At 41.3% G+C, this 21,188-nt stretch overlaps 1 protein-coding gene across 1 annotated transcript in view; it reads right to left on the bottom strand.

Annotated features, from left to right (window-relative positions):
- The window catches only part of LOC117457002 (cholecystokinin receptor-like), a 48,717-nt gene that overhangs the window by 21,981 nt on the left and 5,548 nt on the right, over positions 1–21,188 (bottom strand). Inside the window, exon 2 of the mRNA XM_034096876.2 lies at positions 6,680–6,928. Within this exon, the coding sequence (XP_033952767.1) occupies positions 6,680–6,928 (249 nt within the window). The remainder of the gene's footprint in view (positions 1–6,679; positions 6,929–21,188) is intronic.

Here is a 21,188-nt window from a genome sequence, read left to right as displayed (position 1 = left end):
CTCGCGTGAAATGGCGGATACCGGAAGTACGGTGTCACCCTCGGCCCAATACCCGTATGTGTGTGTGAAAGAATCGTTTCCCGGCCAATGTTTTCCAAAGGAGAGTCTGGATTCTTGCCATGAGGTAAGCTGACGTTACATTTTTGTCCATGTCACGGTGAAATTCAAATGATGGGTAGTGACTGTATCGCCGTTTTAGAGATGGCGCTGCTGAAAAGACCGCAACATAAGTAAAGATAATGAATAAATCCTATTAAAAACCTGTGTCGCTTATATGATAAGTCTAATTAGTATAAGCAGCATAACGTTTCACCATGTAACTAAAGATTGTAGTCAGGGAAATCAGTTTTGACATATTGAACTCAATACACAACTCTGCTCCATAGCTTCTCTTGGACGTAAAATCACATGTACATTTTACATTTATATTCAATACACACATAGTTTTGTATATATAATAACTTATATTTTCTTTTTATGCTGCTGCAACACAAACATTTCCCAAATTGGGATCAATAAAGTAATATATTATCACCAAATCATCAAGTTAGACATTCTGTTCAGATTTATTTCTCTGTTCCCTCTGCAAAGAAAATTGATTGGCAGAAGAGCGTTCATGTTCAAAGCCCCAACAGACTGGAATACTTTACCTGCTGCCATTAGATCTTTTGCATCATTGGGTATGTTTAAACATGCATTATCATCTCACTTTCAACTGGTCTGTACTTGTTATTAATGAAACTGATATTGATGAAACTGATTTGCTTGACTGTCTCAAATTGTAATGATTGTGTGCATTGCTTGAATTTTACTTAACAGAATGTGGTTTGTCTTGTGTGTCATGTTTTGCATTTTGTCTTTTTGTTTATGTATGTCTGTAAGTTGTTGCTGTTGTCGGGACCCCTTTGAAAACGAGATGGTGCATCTCAAGGGGTTTATCCCAATCAATAAACATTTCTATATATCTTAATTAAGAAATCTAACTATTATAATTAGTGTAGCAGCTGACACCTATTTTCAATATGGATTAATCTACCATTTATTTCTTTTAGTTCAATTTTGATCTATACAAATGTCAAAATAGTGAAAATGTTCACGAGACTTATCAAAGTGCAAGGTTATATCTTTAGATGTTTTGTTTTAGCCTATGTACTGTATGTCTTAATGCTCTTATATGTGACGGTGTGACTTCCATGAAACTAATATTGTATATCTTCCCAACAGACGAGCTGACAGGAAGCCCAATGCCTGTTCCCGCATCTGCAGCTGTCATTTTCTTTTACAAAAGAGAAAAAGGCCTGTTTCCTTTAAAGCACAGAATGTAGAAGAGCATTCCTACTGTCTGAGAGGGATAATTGATGGAATGGAGGAAGAAGCTACATGTCTAATGACTGAGGAGGAAGCAGGTCCATCAACACAGGCGGCTGCTAATGAAGATCCTCAACCACTATCTGAGAATGCAGAGGAGAAAGCAACCACGGTAGAAGAAAAACGTCAATCTCAGCAAAGACACATAATGCAGCTAGAGATCCAGCTAGAGGAGTCCAAGGCAAAGCAGAGTTACTGCCGTGACAAGTACTCTGCCTCTCAGCTGAGTGAAAAGGTTCTTCAGATGGAGACAGGATTGCCAGATAGAGACACATTCAGTGCTGTGTGTGAGTATGTTGCTCGTTTTGAGGGTTCCATTACATACCCAGAAGGTTGGTTCCCCAAAGCACTGAGTCTTGAAGACCAAGTTTTCATGACCCATGAAACTGCGTCATAATTACACACACCTTCATCTGGCTGCACTCTTTCACTGCGGTGAAAGCACTGTCAGAAATGTGATTGTAACATTTATAGAGGTTCTCCATAAATTACTTTTTAAGGACATAATGAGTACTGTTCCCAGCCGGGAGAAAAATAAAACCAGCTTGCCTTCTTCATTTCGGCACATCCAAAACTGCAGAATGATAGTGGATTGTACGGACATCAAAATTGCTATCCCCAAGCAAATGGATATCCAGAAAGAGACCTCCTCTGCTTACCGTGGCATGCACTCCTTCAAACTACTGCTGGGGGTAGCACCACATGCTGTGATCACATACTGCAGCAAACTATACCCAGGATCAACAAGTGACAAAGAAATAGTACGGGATTCTGGTGTTCTTCACCATTTCAAACCTGGAGATCTGATATTGGCTGACAAGGGATTCTTAATCCAGAACATTCTTCCTGAAGGAGTCACCGTCAACATTCCCCCATTCCTCTGTCATGGCCAACTGACACACAGCGAAGCACAGGCTACAAAGCTTATCGGATTCACGTCGAGAGCAAATGCTCGTTTGAAAGAATTTAGGATCCTAAAGTTCATTCCATCTCACCTGAGGCCCTTCGCAGATAAACTGGTGCAGGTATGTTGCGCACTAGTGAACTTCCAACGTCCTCTCATAAAAGAGGTGACAGAAAAATAGTGTCTTTTCACATGTAAACACATATGTTTCATACACATCTTTTCAACTCTGTAAGCCCCCCTCCCCCCTCTCAATCAAAACCTCTTGACTGACTTTTCTGTTTATTTTATCTTACTATATTTATTTGTTTGCCTGTCCATGTTTCTCTACCCTCCCTCATCAAGCGTCTTTGAGTTGTAGAAAAGCGCTATATAAATAAAATGTATTATTATTATTATTATTATTATACTTTGTTTTACATTTTGAGTTCATCATTAAACTCAAACAATGTCTTTAAACTGGGTGCATTTTATTTCTTTTATTTAGGTTCTGTTTAATACACTTGTTAATTTGACTCAGATGTGCTGATAATATCTGCAAATATAAATCTTTAAACTGTCTTTTTACTTTGAAAAGTCTGGCCTCTCGGGTAGGCTCGGGTAGGTTTGTTTTCTGTCTTTCTCTATCAAAAACGTAACTCCAAAGAATGCTTTGTGATTTGTGATTCAGAGGCAGGCTTGAATCAAGAAACCACAATAGTTTTCTGCACGGACTGCCTTCTTTTATTAAGAAATATTATTTTGTAAATATGTTATTCTCTGTAGTCAGAAACCTAACACTCTAACAACCACAACATTGCAAAGGTGAGTAAATGTAAATTAAAAACGATTCACAATTTCTTAAAATTACTATATTTGAAAATGATAGATTTATGATCTTTTTCATCGAACATATGAACGACTCAAACAAGGATCGCAGCAGCTACAAGAAAGATCTTCAAAGGGGAACCATAATATCCTGAAGATGAGTTTTCTCTAAAAAAATTTTTTAATTTTAACAGCAGTGCTCTCTGAACTCAGAACAAGTCAATTAATATGCCTTTTTGTTTTTCTGTCTTTTTCAGAAAATAACCACAACAGTGACAAAGGTGATTATTCCGGCAGTGCCAGCTTTGGAAGCATGTGGGCCTTGAAAAAGTCCTCAAGAGCCAACAGGTTAGGCTGCCAATTGTCATCTCGGGCTATCTGCATGATGATACTGTCTTTCGTAGTCCAGACCACAAAGTAGCAAGTCTCTCTTGCAGTGAGGTGAAGCTGACCTTGCACTTGGTGCCAGTAAGGATGCTCCTCACGCAGGCTGAATGTTTCTCCCTCCTTACTGACACAGAAGCACTTGATTTGCAATGCTTCACTAATTGTCATTTCCCTGGCTCCGTAGGGACACTTTACCTCCAGCACAGCGGAAGACCCTACCAGACCATCTGGAGATGCCCCCAACACTCCTGATTGGGAGACCTACAAACCTGACTCATGGACCTGCATCTGGGTTGCAGTGGTGAATGCCCTGACGCCCTCACATTCATTCATAGTCCCCCACTGTACAGACAAACACCATCAAGGGCCTGTTGTTGCCCTAGCACCCTGGCACTAAGGGCAGCAGTCACACGCTTTGACCTCAGGACAGCTCCAAAGTCGCTGGCAGTCAACCTTCCTTTCCTGAACAAATGCCAGTTCGGGTTGGTTCGCTGACCAGTGGTAGCCACCTGAATTGCCCTCTGTTGCTCTTCAGACAATGCCATGCTTGCCACAATTGCCTCAGGTCCCTGATGCCCAACAGATTTGAGAATTTCAGGAACAGTAAGTGTTCCTCTTCTGGCTCGGGGGAGAGAAGCCAAGACATTCCTCAGCCAGTCACGATCTTCGGAGGTGGGCTCTCTTGTCAGCGGGTTGAATGAGTTATTGGTTGGAGGAAATAGCTCCTCCACTGAATGCGTACGTTTAGCTGCCTTTGGCTTCTTCCACTGACAGGGGGTGTCAGTGCAGCTGAAATTGTGGATGGCAAAGATGGCTAATGCAGCCGCATGACTGCATTTCCATTCTCCACGTGGGCATTCACATTTTGTGGAGAGAATTCCCTCTTCTCCTGTAGATACCTGTGGTGGTGGTGGGATTGTTTTATTATTTAAAATATATTTACATTTGTAATGCCTTCCCAATTATCCCTTTAATTGTTTATAGCCACTGTATGTTTATTTCATGGATATTTCTGTGTTTTCTGGTGTGTAATATTTGTAATAAAGATTTCATGTGACACATAAAATGTATTTGTTGATGGGAATTAATGTCACTAATGTAAATAGATTAACTGTAGGTTAACGGTACTCTTGCTATCACTACTCACCGACACTATAAACCTTGTCCCTCATGCTGGCCCTGACAACACCGGTAAGCACACCTTCATCTAGGCTGCACTGCTGTACGTGTCCTGACTTGTAGTGGTTCTCTCCTCTATCTACACTTCTTGTCATCTTTGTAAAATGATATCAGACTGGTAATTGACACAGCCATGACTTCTAGTGAAATTCAGTGTAGCTCAAATGAAAAGCTTTGTTAAAATATGCAAGCTCGCAAAAGTCAGTTGAAACGATCTAAAGTTGGCGTGACGTTGAAGTCGTGCGACCCTGCTGCTGTACTTCGTTCGTTTATAGCATAACGTTAGCATTTTGCTTCTGGCGACTAGATTTATGATTCAAAAATTATAAAAGTAGGATAGACATGTGGATATTATCCAGCTGAACAAAACGTGATCCGTCTCTTAAATGTGTCTCAACCACAGACCTTATTTCGAGCTATTTTCCAAAATCCTATGGAGAAATTGCATTGCGTTTTTGACGAAGGAACCGGAAGCAGTTTACATCCGGGTTTTAGGACGCGTCACTGCGGTTCTCTATTACGTCCAAAACAGTCGGGCATTGTTTTTGATAGCAGTTTCTGATTGGGCCGTGGGCGTAAAGCCAGCCTACATTTCAGATATTACGTCATATCGGACGCAAATCTGGACCAGCTCCGTTGTACCCCCGTTTTTAGAGATTTGGGTACGGAGGAAAAGAGAGAGGGTTTTATTTTCTGACGCTGCGTGAGTTCCCCGATGTACCGGGGACACATGTTTATGTATAAAAGACATAGAAAAGTGCATTTTGCATGATAGTTCCCCTTTAACATTTATTCTTTCGGGGGCTATGGCTGCTAATGGGTCTCCCCATCATTTTATCATTGTTGATTGAACCTCAAATACAGCTCTTTCATCAACTTTTAATTCAAACCTAGACTAATGAAAGTCTTAAACATTGCAGATAACATTGTGTTGTTGCTGTTGTAGCTGCTAAAGGAAGTATCACATATGCAGTGGAGGATATCCAAGTCATTATTCACAGTTTAATAAAATGCCAGTGTTCATATGGTGAAGTGATTCATTGTCTAAAAATCATTACTTATCAGTTTAGCACTTAACTTGAATATATTACAAGTTTACATGACAAGTGTTGGACAAAGCGGACAAATAACTAAAGGTTTGTGTTTTAAAGTCTGAGGATGTTGCCCCCTCCTCCTCCTCGTTCTTATCACAGCTCAGAGAACCCAGTTATTGAAAAGAAGCCTTTCCTCACAGATGGTGCATCGCATTTCCTGGACAATAATGGGATTGCGGACCTCCCCGTTCAATAGCTCTGATCAACCATACCAAGCTCAAAGTGAGGCCGGGAAAGTTCCTTTGCCGTGTCTTGCCGGTGTGACTCAGGCCTCACGTGGCACCTTCACTCCGGCCTGATGGGAGCCAGCTCATCGCTCAGTCACACTCCTGGAGACGTGTGTGCTCGAGCTCTTTGAGCATGATGGTTACCCTCTGACAGGCAAAATGAAGCCCCTAGAAAAGCTCTTGTAAGATATCGAGCAATTTTCCGGCAGGATTCTAAAGCCGGAGCAGTTTCTGATCGATTGACAGCCACACAAAAGTCCATATTTCTGTTCTGGGATAATAAGCTTTTTAACCCTGATCGTTCTTTAACATAACAAATGGATTCATTTAATCTTGCCTTTCCCGAACAGCTCTGTTCAGTGTGATTTGATTGGTGAGCCACAGCTAAACCTGGAGACGCTGTACCTCAGGCAGTTACAGCGGTTATCCAGCTCCATATTAGACGATGACTCCCACCCTCTGCACTCAGAATTCAAGCTTCTTCCTTCGGCCCGGAGGCTAGCTGTCCCAAGGAGTTTCTCTGCAAACAGAATCTACCTTCGGGTACAAATAAATAACCTGAACCTGAACCTGAACCCGATTTGGAAAATAATGGACCAATTTCCTGCGACTCAACTAGCATTTCATTTAAGAATTGACTGTGACAAATAACAGCCAGCCTGAATCCCCCTAGCAACAAACTCTTGGCAGGGAAGTGAATTTTCCATCCTCACCCATAAAGTAGGTGACGGTCTTGCACATGGCCGCTCCGAAGATGAAGTCCTCCAGGATGTTGGGGATGAGGGTGAAGGGCATGCAGAAGACGGCCATCATGAGGTCGCTGAGCGCCAGCGACAGCAGGAAGGAGTTGGTGACGGTCCGCATGCGCTTGTTCAGCACCAGGACCACGATGATCAGCAGGTTCCCGAAGACGCTGACCAGGAAGATGAGCGAGTAGAGCAGGATGCGGAAAGTGTCCATTTCTGAAAAAGGAAGATTGAAAGATTGATTAGAATCTTAGAAACAAAGGAAGCACATTTGTCGAAGTGAGGTACACAGCTTCTGATCAATGAGAAACACAGATTGAATTCTGCCAGAAAATATTTATTTATTTCATCAAAACATCTCTGTGCCAGTTTCTCTGGGTTTCAAGAGTCACCACTAAATATTTAATGTAACTGGGAACAGAAATAAATAAAAGAAGAAGAAGAAGAAGAACAAATAGGAGGCAGGAGAGAGAGATACTCGCTGACAAAAGACTTCCAACAAATTCACAAGAGACTGAACATAATCAAATCCAAAACGTTTTCTTCATCTGTATGCAGGTGTCAGTGCTCTTTCTTGTAATCATTCAAGAAACCCACAAGATAGCGACACCTCGAATAATAAAACAAGACATTAATATGAAAAAAATGACATCAATATACGAAGAGAACATGCTCAGGTTTTTCACCTGGGAAATTACACTCCGGGCGCTGGTGTCGTACCAGACAAAATAAACGTTGGATAATCAACAAATTGTGCTGGTGACAATACTTTCCTGCTCCGGCTGTGAGCCAAATTATAATTAGCAGATTAGAAGACAAACAACATCATGATCAGGTGGTGTCCTGGGAAAACCAGCTCAACATGGAAAACAAATATGATAATTACAAATATTTAAACATCTTTCTTTTTCCTAGTGTCATAGCAATAACCCAACATGAACATTTCTCTGTTGGACAATTCCATGTAAGCAAAACTACGAATTTAAATATTATACACATTTCAGGTTAATATTCGTATTTTGTGCTTCTACTGTCACATACATGCTTTCATGTTCAGAAAGTGCGTTTAGAGACCATTTACATGCACAAAAACCTTTTTAACACACTACAGGAAAGGAAAACCTCCCCAAAAAGCATCATAGCCTCTTCTGATAAAAAACAAATATAGTTTTTTCACATGGCTTCCTTGTTTTTGCCACACAGTTGAGCATCAGTGAGAGCATAATGCGAGCCGGAGGGTTTTTGGGATGCTCCCTTCACTCACAGCGGCTTGTCACTGCGAGTCTGTGTGTGAATGAGAGTATCTAACAGGACAGGGTCAGGTCCATGATGATCCAGGGACTTGGAAGAAGGCTAAAGGTCCTCAGCACAGTCTGCAGACACAGAGCCAAATGTCACCTTGAAGGCAAACACTGCTCATGAGGAGAGAAACGAGGATTCAAACAGTACTGTATGTGCCATCCAAATAGGCAAACTAAAAGGATTCACCATGTGGTTATTCCATCTAGACTTTGTATTTATTTAATAATCTTAAAAACGCTATGAAAATACACACTCCCTGCAACTCATAAACACACTGGCCTATAGAGAACCGCAGTGACGTGTCCTAAAACCCGGAAGTAAGTTAGCATTTTTAGCACTTCCGGTTCCTTCGTCAAAAAAGCAATGTATTTTCTCCATAGGGTTTTGGAAAATAGCTCGAAATAAGGTCTGTGGTTGACACAAATTTAAGAGATAAATCACGTTTTGTTCTACGACAGTAGATACATCAGCAGTGACCCCACTGGTGATTTGTGAAGAGTTTACGTGTCTGAAAAACGATGGCTGAATAGGACTACAGAAATGGTCGAGTCCGTTGTACGTCATTACGCCTACACACGTAAACACTCCCGCTAAATTTGTTTTCCCCTGTGTTCTGCTTGAAAGCAAGTACCTGCCTATCTTTAGTAGCCTATCTGTAGTCTCTTTAGTATCTGTATATCTATATCTTACCATTATAATCTCTATTTTTGAAATGGTCATTTTTAACACCGTAGTTTTATAAATTATAGAACAATTAATTACCAGTGTTTTCCAATTTTACTCGGCAGTTCGTTTCGTTGGCTAACGTTAGCTAAAGCTAGCGCTACTAGTTAGCTACGCAATGGTTTGTTGCTTTGCTCCGGGTTGCAGCCACAGGTCTTCGCATGAAACGTGCTCGTTCTATCGTTTCCCGGCCAATGTTTTCCAAAGGAGAGTCTGGATTCGTGCCATGAGGTAAGCTGACGTTACATTGTTGTCCATGTCACGGTGAAATGTAAATGATGGGTAGTGTATCGCCGTTTTAGAGATGGCACTGCTGAAAAGACCGCAAAATAAGTAAAGATAATGAATACATCCTATTAAAACCTGTGTGGCTTATATGATAAGTCTAATTAGTACAAGTAGCATAACGTTTCACCGTGTAACTAAAGATTGTAGTCAGGGAAATCAGTTTGACATATTGAACTAATAACAAATCACCTCTGGCTGGCAGAGAACTCTCTGCTCCATAGCTTCTCTTGGACGTAACATCACATGTACATTTTACATTTATATTCAATTTAATATTTCATCCCTAACATACTTTTGTATATATAATAACTTATATTTTGTTTTTCTTGTTATGCTGCTGCAACACAAACATTTCCCCAATTGGGATCAATACAGTAATATCTTAATTAATTAAGAAATATAACTATTATAATTAGTGTAGCAGCTGACACCTATTTTCAATATGGATTAATCTACCTTTATTTCTTTAGTTACATTTTGATCTATAAAAATGTCAAAATAGTGAAAATGTTCACGAGACAAAGTGCAAGGTTATATCTTTAGATGTTTTGTTTTAGCCTATGTACTGTATGTCTTAATGCTCTTATTTGTGACGATGTGACTTCCATGAAACTAATATTTTATATCTTCCCAACAGACGAGCTGACAGGAAGCCTAACCCCCTAAACGCACCAGGAGCGTCTGCGCCACGTTACGGCTGCGCCGCGGCGGTCGTAAGGATCGCGGCCACTCTAGTCAATGGGTGCTATTCCACCACACGCGCCGCGTTACGGCTCAGACGCGTCCCAGAAGCGGCTCGGCGCAGCGCTTCTCTAAAATTAGGATGAATCCTATTTTTGCCGCGGCGCAGCCGTAAGGTAAGGTCGGACAGGCAGCCCCCCCCTCGCAGGAAGTGGAAAGGTGAGCATCCGGGCCAGGCCCATCCTGCGTATATACTAATTTAGCAGACCCCCCTCCTTCATCACAACACCTCCACTACGATACGCACAATGGACGACGAGGAGTTCATAATGGAAGTGGAGAAACACACCATTGTATACGATGTAACCAATGCTTTTTACAAGGACAACATCAGAAAGGACAAGGCCTGGTTTTTAGTCGCTGCAGTTTGTGGAGTGGAAGGTAACAACTACATATTAATGTTTTAAAGTTAATTAAGAACTGCGAGGCTGCACACACGACGCTCCGCTTCCGCAACGTTTTGAAACGCGCCTGGTGTGTTAGGTCGCAGGAGGAGGTCGCAGCGTGGCGCAGCCGCAACGTAACGCGGCGCAGACGCTCCTGGTGCGTTTAGGGGGTAACACTCTAACAACCACAACATTGCAAAGGCGAGTAAATGTAAATTAAAAACGATTCACAATTTCTTAATTTCTTCTTCTTTCTTGCAGTGAGGTGAAGCTGACCTTGCACTTGGTGCCAGTAAGGATGCTCCTCACGCAGGCTGAATGTTTCTCTTCCTTACTGACACAGAAGCCCTTGACTTGCAATGCTTCACTAATTGTCATTTCCCTGGCTCCGTAGGGACACTTTACCTCCAGCACAGCGGGAGACCCTTCCAGACCATCTGGAGATGCCCCCAACACTCCTGATTGGGAGAGCCACAAACCTGACTCATGGACCTGCATCTGGGTTGCAGTGGTGAATGCCCTGACGCCCTCACATTCATTCATAGTCCCCCACTGTACAGACAAAGCACCATCAAGGGCCTGTTGTTGCCCTAGCACCCTGGCAATAAGGGAAGCAGTCACACGCTTTGACCTCAGGACAGCTCCAACGTTGCTGGCAGTCAACCTTCCTTTCCTGAACAAATGCCAGTTTGGGTTGGTTCGCTGACCAGTGTAGCCACCTGAATTGCCCTCTGTTGCTCCTCAGACAATGCCATGCTTGCCACAATTGCCTCAGGCCCCTGATGCCCAACAGATTTGAGAATTTCAGGAACAGTAAGTGTTTCCAAGCTGTAGTGTTCCTCTTCTGGCTCGGGGGAGAGAAGCCAAGACATTCCTGAGAACCTGCCCCCGAGTCTGTCTCTCAGCCAGTCACGATCTTCGGAGGTGGGCTCTCTTGTCAGCGGGTTGAATGAGTTATTGGTTGGAGGAAATAGCTCCTCCACTGAATGCGTACGTTTAGCTGCCTTTGGCTTCTTCCACTGACGGGGGGTGTCAGTGCAGCTGAAAGTGTGGATGGCAAAGATGGCTAATGCAGCCGCATGACTGCATTTCCATTCTCCACCTGGGCATTCACATTTTGTGGAGAGAATTCCCTCTTCTCCTGTAGATACCTGTGGTGGTGGGATTGTTTTATTATTTAAAATATATTTACATTTGTAATGCCTTCCCAATTATAGCCTACTGTATGTTTATTTCATGGATATTTCTGTGTTTTCTGGTGTGTAAAATTTGTAATCTTGGGGCCTCTTCTCTTTAACGTCTACATGCTACCATTGGCTCAGATAATGAAGAACAACAAAATAAGTTAGCATAGCTATGCAGATGACACACACATTTACCTAACCATTTCACCAGGAGACTATGCTCCATTTCAAACACTGAGTAAGTGCATTGAACAAATCAATGACTGGATGTGTCAGAACTTTCTCCAATTAAACAAAGATAAAACTGAGGTAATGGTTTTTGGAGCCAAGGTGGAACGTATAAAAGTTAGCGCTGAGCCTCAGTCTGCAATGTTCAAACCAACAGATAAAGCCAGAAATCTAGGTGTAGTCATGGACTCTGACCTGAGTTTCAACAGTCACATTAAAACAGTTACTAAATCAGCCTACTATCACCTAAAGAACATATCTAGGATTAAAAGACTAATGTCACAGCAGGATTTGGAAAAACTTGTCCCGTTATCTTCAGTAGACTGGACTACTGCAATGGTGTCTTCACAGGTCTCACTAAAACATCTATTAGGAAGCTGCAGTCCTCACTAACACTAAGAAAGTGGATCACATCACTCCTGTTCTGAAGTCTTTACACTGGCTTCCTGTGTGTCAAAGAATAGATTTCAAAATACTGCTGCTGGTTTATAAAGCACTGAATGGTTTAGGCCCAAAATACATTTCTGACCTCCTGCTAAATGATGAACCATCCAGATCTCTCAGGTCTTCAGGGACGGGTCAGCTTTCTGTCCCCAGAGTCAGAACTAAACATGGTAAAGCAGCATTCAGTTATTATGCTCCAAACATCTGGAACAAACTCCCAGAAACCTGCAGGTCCGCTGCAACTCTGACTACTTTTAAATCCAGCAAGAAGACTTTTCTTTTTGCCGCTGCTTTTAATTGAACTATTCACATCTTAGACTGCACTGTAACTTTTATCCATGTATTTTTTCTTTTAATGTTTATTTTATTAGCTTTGCTTTTTAATGACTGATTTTAAATGCCATTTCTTAATGTCTTTCATTTTTTGTAAAGCACTTTGAATTGCCATGTGTTGAAAAGTGCTATATAAATAAACTTGCCTTGCCTAATAAAGATTTCATGTGACACATAAAATGGATTTGTTGATGGGAATTAATGTGAATAAATTAACTCTAGGTTAACGGTACTCTTGCTATAACTACTCACCGACACTCTATAAACCTTGTCCCTCATGCTAGCCCTGACAACACCGGTAAGCACACCTTCATCTAGGCTGCACTGTTGTACGTGTCCTGACTTGTAGTGGTTCTCTCCTCTATCTCCATTCTTCTTGTCATCTTTGTAAAACGATATCAGACTGGTAATTGACACAGCCATGACTTCTAGTTAAATTCAGTGTGGCTAAAATGAAAAGCTTTGTTAAAATATGCAAGCACGCGGAAGTCAAAGTCAGCTTTATTGTAAACAAATTCTACATGTGTTATACATCCAGAAATATCGTTTCCCACATTGTGACATGTATACATAAAACAAAACAAAAAGGGCCTAGATAAACGTGGTATACATAAAACAAAACAAAAAGGGCCTAGATAAACGGGGTATACAGTTTAAAATGTTAATATATTTAAAGTGTTCAAAGTGCAGTTTCAGTGCAAGTCAGTTGAAACGATCTTAAATTGGCGTGACGTTGAAGTCGTGCGACCCTGCTGCTGTACTGGCTTGTAGTTCGTTTATAGCATAACGTTAGCATTTCGCTTTTGGCGACTAGATTTATGATTCAAAAATTATAAAAGTAGGGGAGACATGTGGAGATTATCCGGCTGAACAAAACGTGATCCTTCTCTTAAATGTGTGTCAACCACAGACCTTATTTCGAGCTATTTTCCAAAATCCTATGGAGAAATTGCATTGCGTTTTTGACGAAGGAACCGGAAGAAGTTTACATCCGGGTTTTAGGACGCGTCACTGCGGTTCTCTATTTACAGACATGATTCCTGAGCATTGGTCCTTATGAATAAAATAGCGGATGTTTTTAAACACCTTTGAGGGAAACCGTCAGTCTCCAATACGGTTAACGGTTAAGGAATAAGACGTTATTGCAAGTTTCGTTTATCTACAATCTGCAGAGGAAACGACAAAGATAAAAGCAGGCGAGGGATTTAAACCTAGGACAAAAGCAGGGATGCATGTTAATCACCTCTAGTCCCCCTCAACTGCAAGTATGAATTATTCTTTTGATGAGAGAATCCGCTGGTGGCTCTGGGACCAGTTCCATCAGAAGATTGACATCACGGTCCAGTTAATCTAAGCAACATCCTCCCTTGTTTCACTCACTGACAGATACATTTCCGACACAGGTGACAAGAGTTTTGATTTACACAAAAGCATTATGGGGAATATGCATATTCAGCACTCGCTTGGGAGACTTCCTACACAAACTCAGAGCAGGTAGCCCCTACTGGCACCGCAGCTTCTTTTATGTTGGATCATAAGCTAGTGGAAATGGATTATCTATTCATTGAGCACCAGCGCTATATTGGCTCCCCTGGGCTTAAGGAATGCAGGACAATTGACCTTGGATCCTTTGACTCCCCCAAGCGTGACAGCTGCATTAAAATCCTAAATACATGCCTTTAGAAAGATGGCCTCTATATGCAGCAGGAGTTGTTGACGTGGAACATTTTCGCTGTGACCCAGGGCGGAGAGATCAACGCCGTTTATGTGAGGGTTGTGGCTGTTTATTTAAACACTGTTTGCTTTACTTTCGCTCTGTATCCTTTCAGCTGCCGCCATGTAAACTGTAATTAAGTTTCATCACTTCACTTAGTGTTATCTTTAGGAGAGGATTAGCACAACTTTAAAGACACGACGAGGCATTTATAAAGGCATTTATTTAGGGATGTGGAGGAGACTCCTGTTCAATCCAACAAAACATTCCTGTCACGTGGCATTCCCATGCAAAGGTTATGCTACACCAGGGGTGTCAAACTCAAGGCCCGGGGGGCAAATCCGGCCCCCGACTTCATTTTCTGTGGCCCCACAAGAGCTTGCAAAGAATATAATATGTTTATTATACGGTTACATGCCGATTTACAGAAGCATGTTGCCCATAAACTACATGTCCCATAATGCATCAGAATTTGACTTTTCTTCTTCAAAATATGACTTTTTCTTAGAATTTGACCTTTTTCTTTTCTTTTCTCAAAATGTCACTTTTCTTTTCTTTAACTTTTTTTCTCCAGAATTTGGCTTTTCTTTTTAAATCATTTTGTGACATTCTCACTGAAGAGACTTCCAATAATTTGCCTTATCTTCTGCTTTCACATGTAGTTAATTATGAAGTTATTACACTATCCGATAGTAATCCAATGCAGAGGCAATAATGTAATACATTTTATATATATTAAATATTTATATATGTATTTTTTTATATAGTCTTAAAGTTACAACCGGCCCTTTAAGTGCAACCATAATGCGAATGTGGCTACACCCTTTAAAACCGAGGAGCATGAAAGTCAGGCTAGCACCTTTTCCATTATTCTGCTTGCAAAAGGAAAGAAAAATCACCACTTTGTCTGAAATCATTAACGATCTGTAATAATCTTGGGCTATGACTGAGATGTCACAATTCTGAACTACCTTTTAATCAAAACTGCCTTTAAGCAATATTTTATACCCAGTCCTTTGAGATGATGAATTTGTAGAAATGACTGTCAATGTCGTGCAGATCTAATTTTATTCGTTATTACAAGTGAGCAGAAAGCCCTTTGGAAATGAACCTGTAGAGCACTAGACACGAGTCAGGAAATGAGACCTGGACTTTTGGGAGTCTGCAACTAATTCCCTTTTCTTAATTATGTTATTTCAAACTTATATGACATGGTCCTGAATGTACTTTCAGTGAATGTGCGAGCACTCTTTGTCCTGGTGAATGGTATTAATTGACTGTTGATCAATCGATGCACTGTTTGTTTCAGCACAATTTTGAACACAAATATCCAGTATTTCCACATTCTGTTGTCGTCATTTTTTGTTCAAACATGCTTTACAGAACTTTTGACCACTAGTTGCACTCTTGGGCCATTCTTTTAAGAGTTGGTCCCCATTTTGTTCAGAAATTGTACATTTTTTAGCTGCCAGTTTAATGGTGGTCCACTGATGATGAGTCTCTAATGTGTCTTTTGAAGGGTTTTTGGAAAGAAACACATCATCCTAATATTCAGTTTGGCAGCTTTAATATTACAGAAATCAGTCACATATGATTACATTTCATAGATCACTATTCTGTTGAGAGCAAAACATCGTTAAAATACATTTCCGTTATAATTACAAAGAGACTCTTTCGGAAAGTCGGAGAAAAACATATTTTTTAGAGATAAAAAGTCCTCAAGTCAAGAGACAAACAAATATATCAATGTCAAAATGTTCCCACATCCCGGACGGTGTAATCCATCAGTGACAGCAGAGGAATAGAATATAAGATGATCCAACAATACAGTAGCTAGATTGCATTTTCACATTTCGTGCACTTGTGACATCAAATGTGATCATTTTTGCAGGAAGAGAAAATAATAACAAATCAACCATCAGTTGTTGTGCTGTAAGATGTCATTTACCTTCTGGTGTTTATCCGCTAGCTAGCACACACAAAAAAAATTGGCTCCATTTGACTATGTTTTGAAATCGAATAATCAATTGTTTCTCGAAGACTTTCCAAGTACGACTACTGGCTTGTTATTACACATGTGTTTCCTTATAGCCATTAATGGTGGTGTTTTGGAGTCATTTCATAGTAAACACTCCAAATTGGAATACTAACATGCTCGGTATGAATGTTTTCTTGGAGGGGGAGGTTGCTTTCGATGCCAGAAATGTGTCGACACTGCCAATAAATCAGCATCTTACATCACACAGCGCTGGCTGTAATCCCTATCATTCTCTCGCTGCTTGTCACGGCTAATCAGTCGTGCCTCTTCTTAAATCGCAGTCGAAAGTTTCCAGAGTTGACGGCGTGTCTCGCATGCCAACAGATCCCATCAAAAGATAGGGATTGGGCTTTTGACCTTTAAATCACAGAGGACAGGCACGGTCACTGAATGCCAAGCTTTACTTTGTGTTAGGTTGATAGACTAATGGGATCAAACTGAATCTTTGGTTTTAATAACAAAAATACAGTTTCTTATTTAGCGCTGGAACAAATTAAGAGACAACTGGTTGATTATTAGTTTATCTAGATAAACATTGTATAGGTATGTGTTTAAAGAGGCCCTATTATGTTTTTAGGAGTTTCCCTTTCCTGTAGTTATAGGTGTGTGTGCATGTGGTCTGCAAAGGTAGTTCCTCTCACACACATCCCCCCCTCGTCTGAAACACCTCATATATTCTCATTTGATCATCTCCGTAGCATAGTGACATCACTATATAACACTCACGCTTATATTGGCTAGCGCTCCAACACATTGTATGATTACAGTACAGTTGACAAAACAAATTATTTGGAATTTGGAAGTTTAACAATATAAGATAAAGTTATGAATTTTACCCTAACACATACCTACATGATGTAAAAGCTTTTAATATTTTACAGAGCTGTATAAGACTAATTGCATATTTGACATTAACTCTTAACTGCACTTTGAATTTCTTTGTCTTAAAGAAGGGGTAAATTATTCCTTTGACAGCAATTAAATGTGAGTTTCTGCCTATGGGCTCAGAACAGTCTCATAATACACACATGCACACAGAAGGATTCACACTTGTATTTCCGGATCCACACTTGTGTTTTTCAATGCACACACAAATGTGTTCCGTTTCATAGACATGTAAATAAAATCCAAATACAGAAAAAAGTTTTACATATGTATTTTTGATCTTCACATATTTGTTTTCCGTTTAAATCCTCTGAACCTGCAAACACAAACCGCTTTCTGTGCACGGATCGCTGTGCATTCGTGTGTGGGTTTTTGAGACTCCCCTGACGGTCACCCGATTCGTACTTGTAATTTTTTCTATCTATAGCCAATCAGATGTCTCCTCCATTCTAAGCAAATCACATGAGCGCGCCCCCACGAGGGTATGATTTCTTGCGTTCATGACACTTCATATACGCATTTTGCGCTGTCCGGTCAGCTCGCTAAACGGAGGGCGGAGCTTCAGATAATCATGCAGAGCTGCGTGTCTCTGTCAGACTCAGCAGCTGATCTGATCTCTCTCTCGCGTCCGGTTATACTTCAATCGCGTTTATGTCCATATCGATCAGATCCAGCTCTCCTGATCTGCCTTTATAGAGAGCACCGATCAAGCTATCAACAGTGAATATCGGCCGATAATGACCGGCGGTCATTATCCCCCTTCAACTTCATACAGACATAAATAAAGCAGCTGTATTCGCCACATAGGAAACACACATTTAAAACGGTTTTGCCTACCGTTTTTGTGTACACAAGCATTCATCAATGGTTTGGAAAGTGGCGCTGTACCCAGGGCCGCCTTAATGCACTGGCTGACCTGGGCTGAAGCCCAGGGGCCTACGGAGATCAGGGGCCTATCATGAGCCAATAAAAAAGTTTAAAAAAAAAAAGTTATTAGAAAAAAAAGTTTTTTATTTAAATGTTTTTACAAAACATTTAAATAAACAAAGTCTTGGCTTTCAGAATATTAAACTTTTATTTCCAAAATCACACGATAAATACATTTTTGAAGCTTGTAAAGGGAAGATGACAGCTCTCACTCGCCACTCACTCCCCCTCCCTCCGGCTGACATTATGAATGTAAGGCGTATAGTAATCATAGATAACACGGCAGGGTCCGTTACAGTTTGTTTTCATCTAGTTTCAAATAAACAAAGTCTTGGCTTTCAGAACATTAAAATTGTTTTGGCAAATTCAGATAAATACAACTTTGAAGCTTCGGCATAATTACAAGCGGAGAACGGAGTAACTTGACGTCACAGCAGGCATAACAACAGCCGGTGTTTCTCGTGAGTGTTACCCCCGGGAAACAAACACAATACACACAAACGCAAAAATACACAAACACACACACTCGCAAGCTTCCCCGAGAAAAGTAATTCAAACGAAAATATCTTCCCTCCGTAGTATTTTGATAATTTGCTCCGCTAATCAATCAGATCGATGGATTCCAGAGATGACTCCGTAACAGTCCGTGGGCACCACTCAACAGCCAATCAGAATGAGAATATGTTTCACATGTGACTTATTCAAATTGCGAGTGATTGAGTGACAGATGAAGGTTGTTTAGGAGAAAAAGTTTGAGAAGAAAAAGTTTGAGAGTGGCGCTCGGGAAAGGAAATTGTTGAGGGAAAAGGAGTTTGGAGACAAGCAGCTGTTACAAAGCATGTCGAAGCTTCCAGGTTATTTTAAACCTGTAGGCCAGGATGAGGAGGAAGGACAGATGAGTTCTGTACCGAGCAGTAGCGGTGCCGGCCGCGGGGCCTCGGAGCCAAGTAGGCCGTCTGGTTCTGATAGCGATGGAGTAGCGGGAGAGGAAAAACAGACAGGAGGGACATTATCTGTTGGAGGAGATGAGAGGACGACGAGGACTTGCTACGTGGAGGGGAGCCAACGGCAACTGGACAGATACATGAGGGAGGCCCGATACGCCACTGATCTGGAGGAGAGGACCTGGCGCGCTTAGAGCAGAGTGGAGAAGTGCGATCACAGAGCCTGCCGAGGCTATAAATGACTTTCATTTGTTGTTTAAATAGGGGGCCTACAAAACCTATCAGCCCCAGGGCCTGATGGAAGGTTAAGGCGGGCCTGGCTGTACCTTAATAATATAAAGGCTTGTATTTGCGTGCATTTCCTGTTCGGAAAGTGGCGCTGTGCTGAGAGTGGAGGTGTCCTGAGATTAGCGCCTGCAGGCAGGCTCCATGGAGCTGTCAGCTCCGGACTGCGTAAAATGCGTACATGAAGCGCTACGTCATGAACGCAAGAAATCTACCCTCGTGGGGGCGCGCTCATGTGATCTGATTGGCTATAGATAGAAAAAATTACAAGTACGAATCGGCTGACCGTCAGGGGAGTCTCAAAAACCCACACACGAATGCACAGCGATCCGTGCACAGAAAGCGGGTTGTGTTTGCAGGTTCAGGGGATTTAAACGGAAAACAAATATGTGAGGATCAAAAATATATATGTAAAACTTTTTTCTGTATTTGGATTTTATTTACATGCATATGAAACTGAACACATTTGTGTGTGCATTGAAAAACACAAGTGTGAATCCTTTTGCGGATCATGAAATACAAGTGTGAATCCTTATGTGTGTATGAGACTGTTCTGAGCCCATATATGCCTGCAGTTGCTGTTACAGTCAACACAATTACACTAAATTAGTCCCAGCCCGCATTCCCACAAGACCATAATATTGATCCTTCATTACCCTAAAATGTTTTTGGAAGTTGGGAGAAGCTTGTTTGCAGTGTGCAAACGAGCTCAGCACATTTTCAATCACCCAGGAGGTCTTGTTAGACGCACATGTTCGCTTTTGATGCCATTAAGTCTTTCAAACTCTGCCTCATTAACATATTGTTAGATTCTAAAGTGAATACTTGAACTTGAAAGTAGTGATGTTAGTATTGCGCCGAGGCTTCGGGGCGTGTGTCGAGTAATCCCCCAAGCTTTTTGTGAAGCATGTATCGAGGCTTGTATCGTTTTGGGCCAGTGACGTCACCGATGACAAACGAAGCCTCGCTGCCTGTCGACACCACGTGACTGCTTCAGGAAGCGATTCAGATCGGTTGAACCGTTGAACCACAACGCTCATAATACCCATGGATGTATAATAAGAACGATATTACCCCTCCTGCACCCGGGCCCGCTGGTGACACGATGGAATTAAAAGAGCTCAACACCTCACTTATATAGAGATCGGAACATGTCATAAGTATAAATAGATACAAGCATAAATAAATGTAGGAAAAAAAACATGAATGAATAAATACAGGAATAAATATGTTACAGTGTTTTCAGTGAGATTCAGCATGTGTGCTGTGGCTCAGCTGGAAAGCAGTTGACTCATGACCGCAGGGTCCCTGGTTCAATGACTGCACAATACGTATTTGTTGTTGTTTATAAAAGCTACAGCTAAATGAGATAATGTAGTTAATAAATGTATTCTTTGATATGGTTTAGCCTTTCTCAGGCTACAACATGGTTACGTTTATGAATATTAGAATACAAATCCCTCTTTGCAATGTTTACCAGCCTCCTTAGGCTTTTCAATCACAATCATTCAACTGGAATAAAAACAATATTTTTAACGTGAAAATACGATTGAATGTTCGTTGTTTAGAGTTATTCTAAGGCTTTACTCAATGGGGACTCGGTATGAGAGAGAGCACACTGTTGTCCAATCTGCCTGTTTTACACACTTTGACCAGCAGGGGGTTCGTGTTCAAATGAAGCCCATGATGAAGCCTCATGAGATGAACCCTTTTGCGAACCAATTGGCTGGAAAGCTTCAAAGCTTCATAAGGCTTCATCTCGCCATCACTACTTGAAAGCATGGCAAAAAAGCAAATGTGATGGGCAGTAGTGTTGTGTCTCGTCAAATGTGTTAGTTATGTTAATGCCTCTTGTCTTTCATTTCCGGCCCTGTTTCTTCCTCCCCTTGTGTGTTTTTCCCGCCATCATCAGTGTCTGCCCCGCCCCTGATTGTTTCCACCTGTTCCCACTCACCTCATGTTTAAATAGGCCTGCCTCTCCCCTGTCCTGTGTCAGTTTGTCTGGTTTGTTTCCCCGAATGGTCGTGCCAAGCCTCAGCTAAGAAAAGATCGCT

The sequence above is a fragment of the Pseudochaenichthys georgianus genome, chromosome 2 (assembly GCF_902827115.2).
Source record: "Pseudochaenichthys georgianus chromosome 2, fPseGeo1.2, whole genome shotgun sequence".
In the NCBI taxonomy this organism is placed as follows: domain Eukaryota; kingdom Metazoa; phylum Chordata; class Actinopteri; order Perciformes; family Channichthyidae; genus Pseudochaenichthys; species Pseudochaenichthys georgianus.
This window is presented reverse-complemented; position numbering and strand designations above follow the sequence as displayed.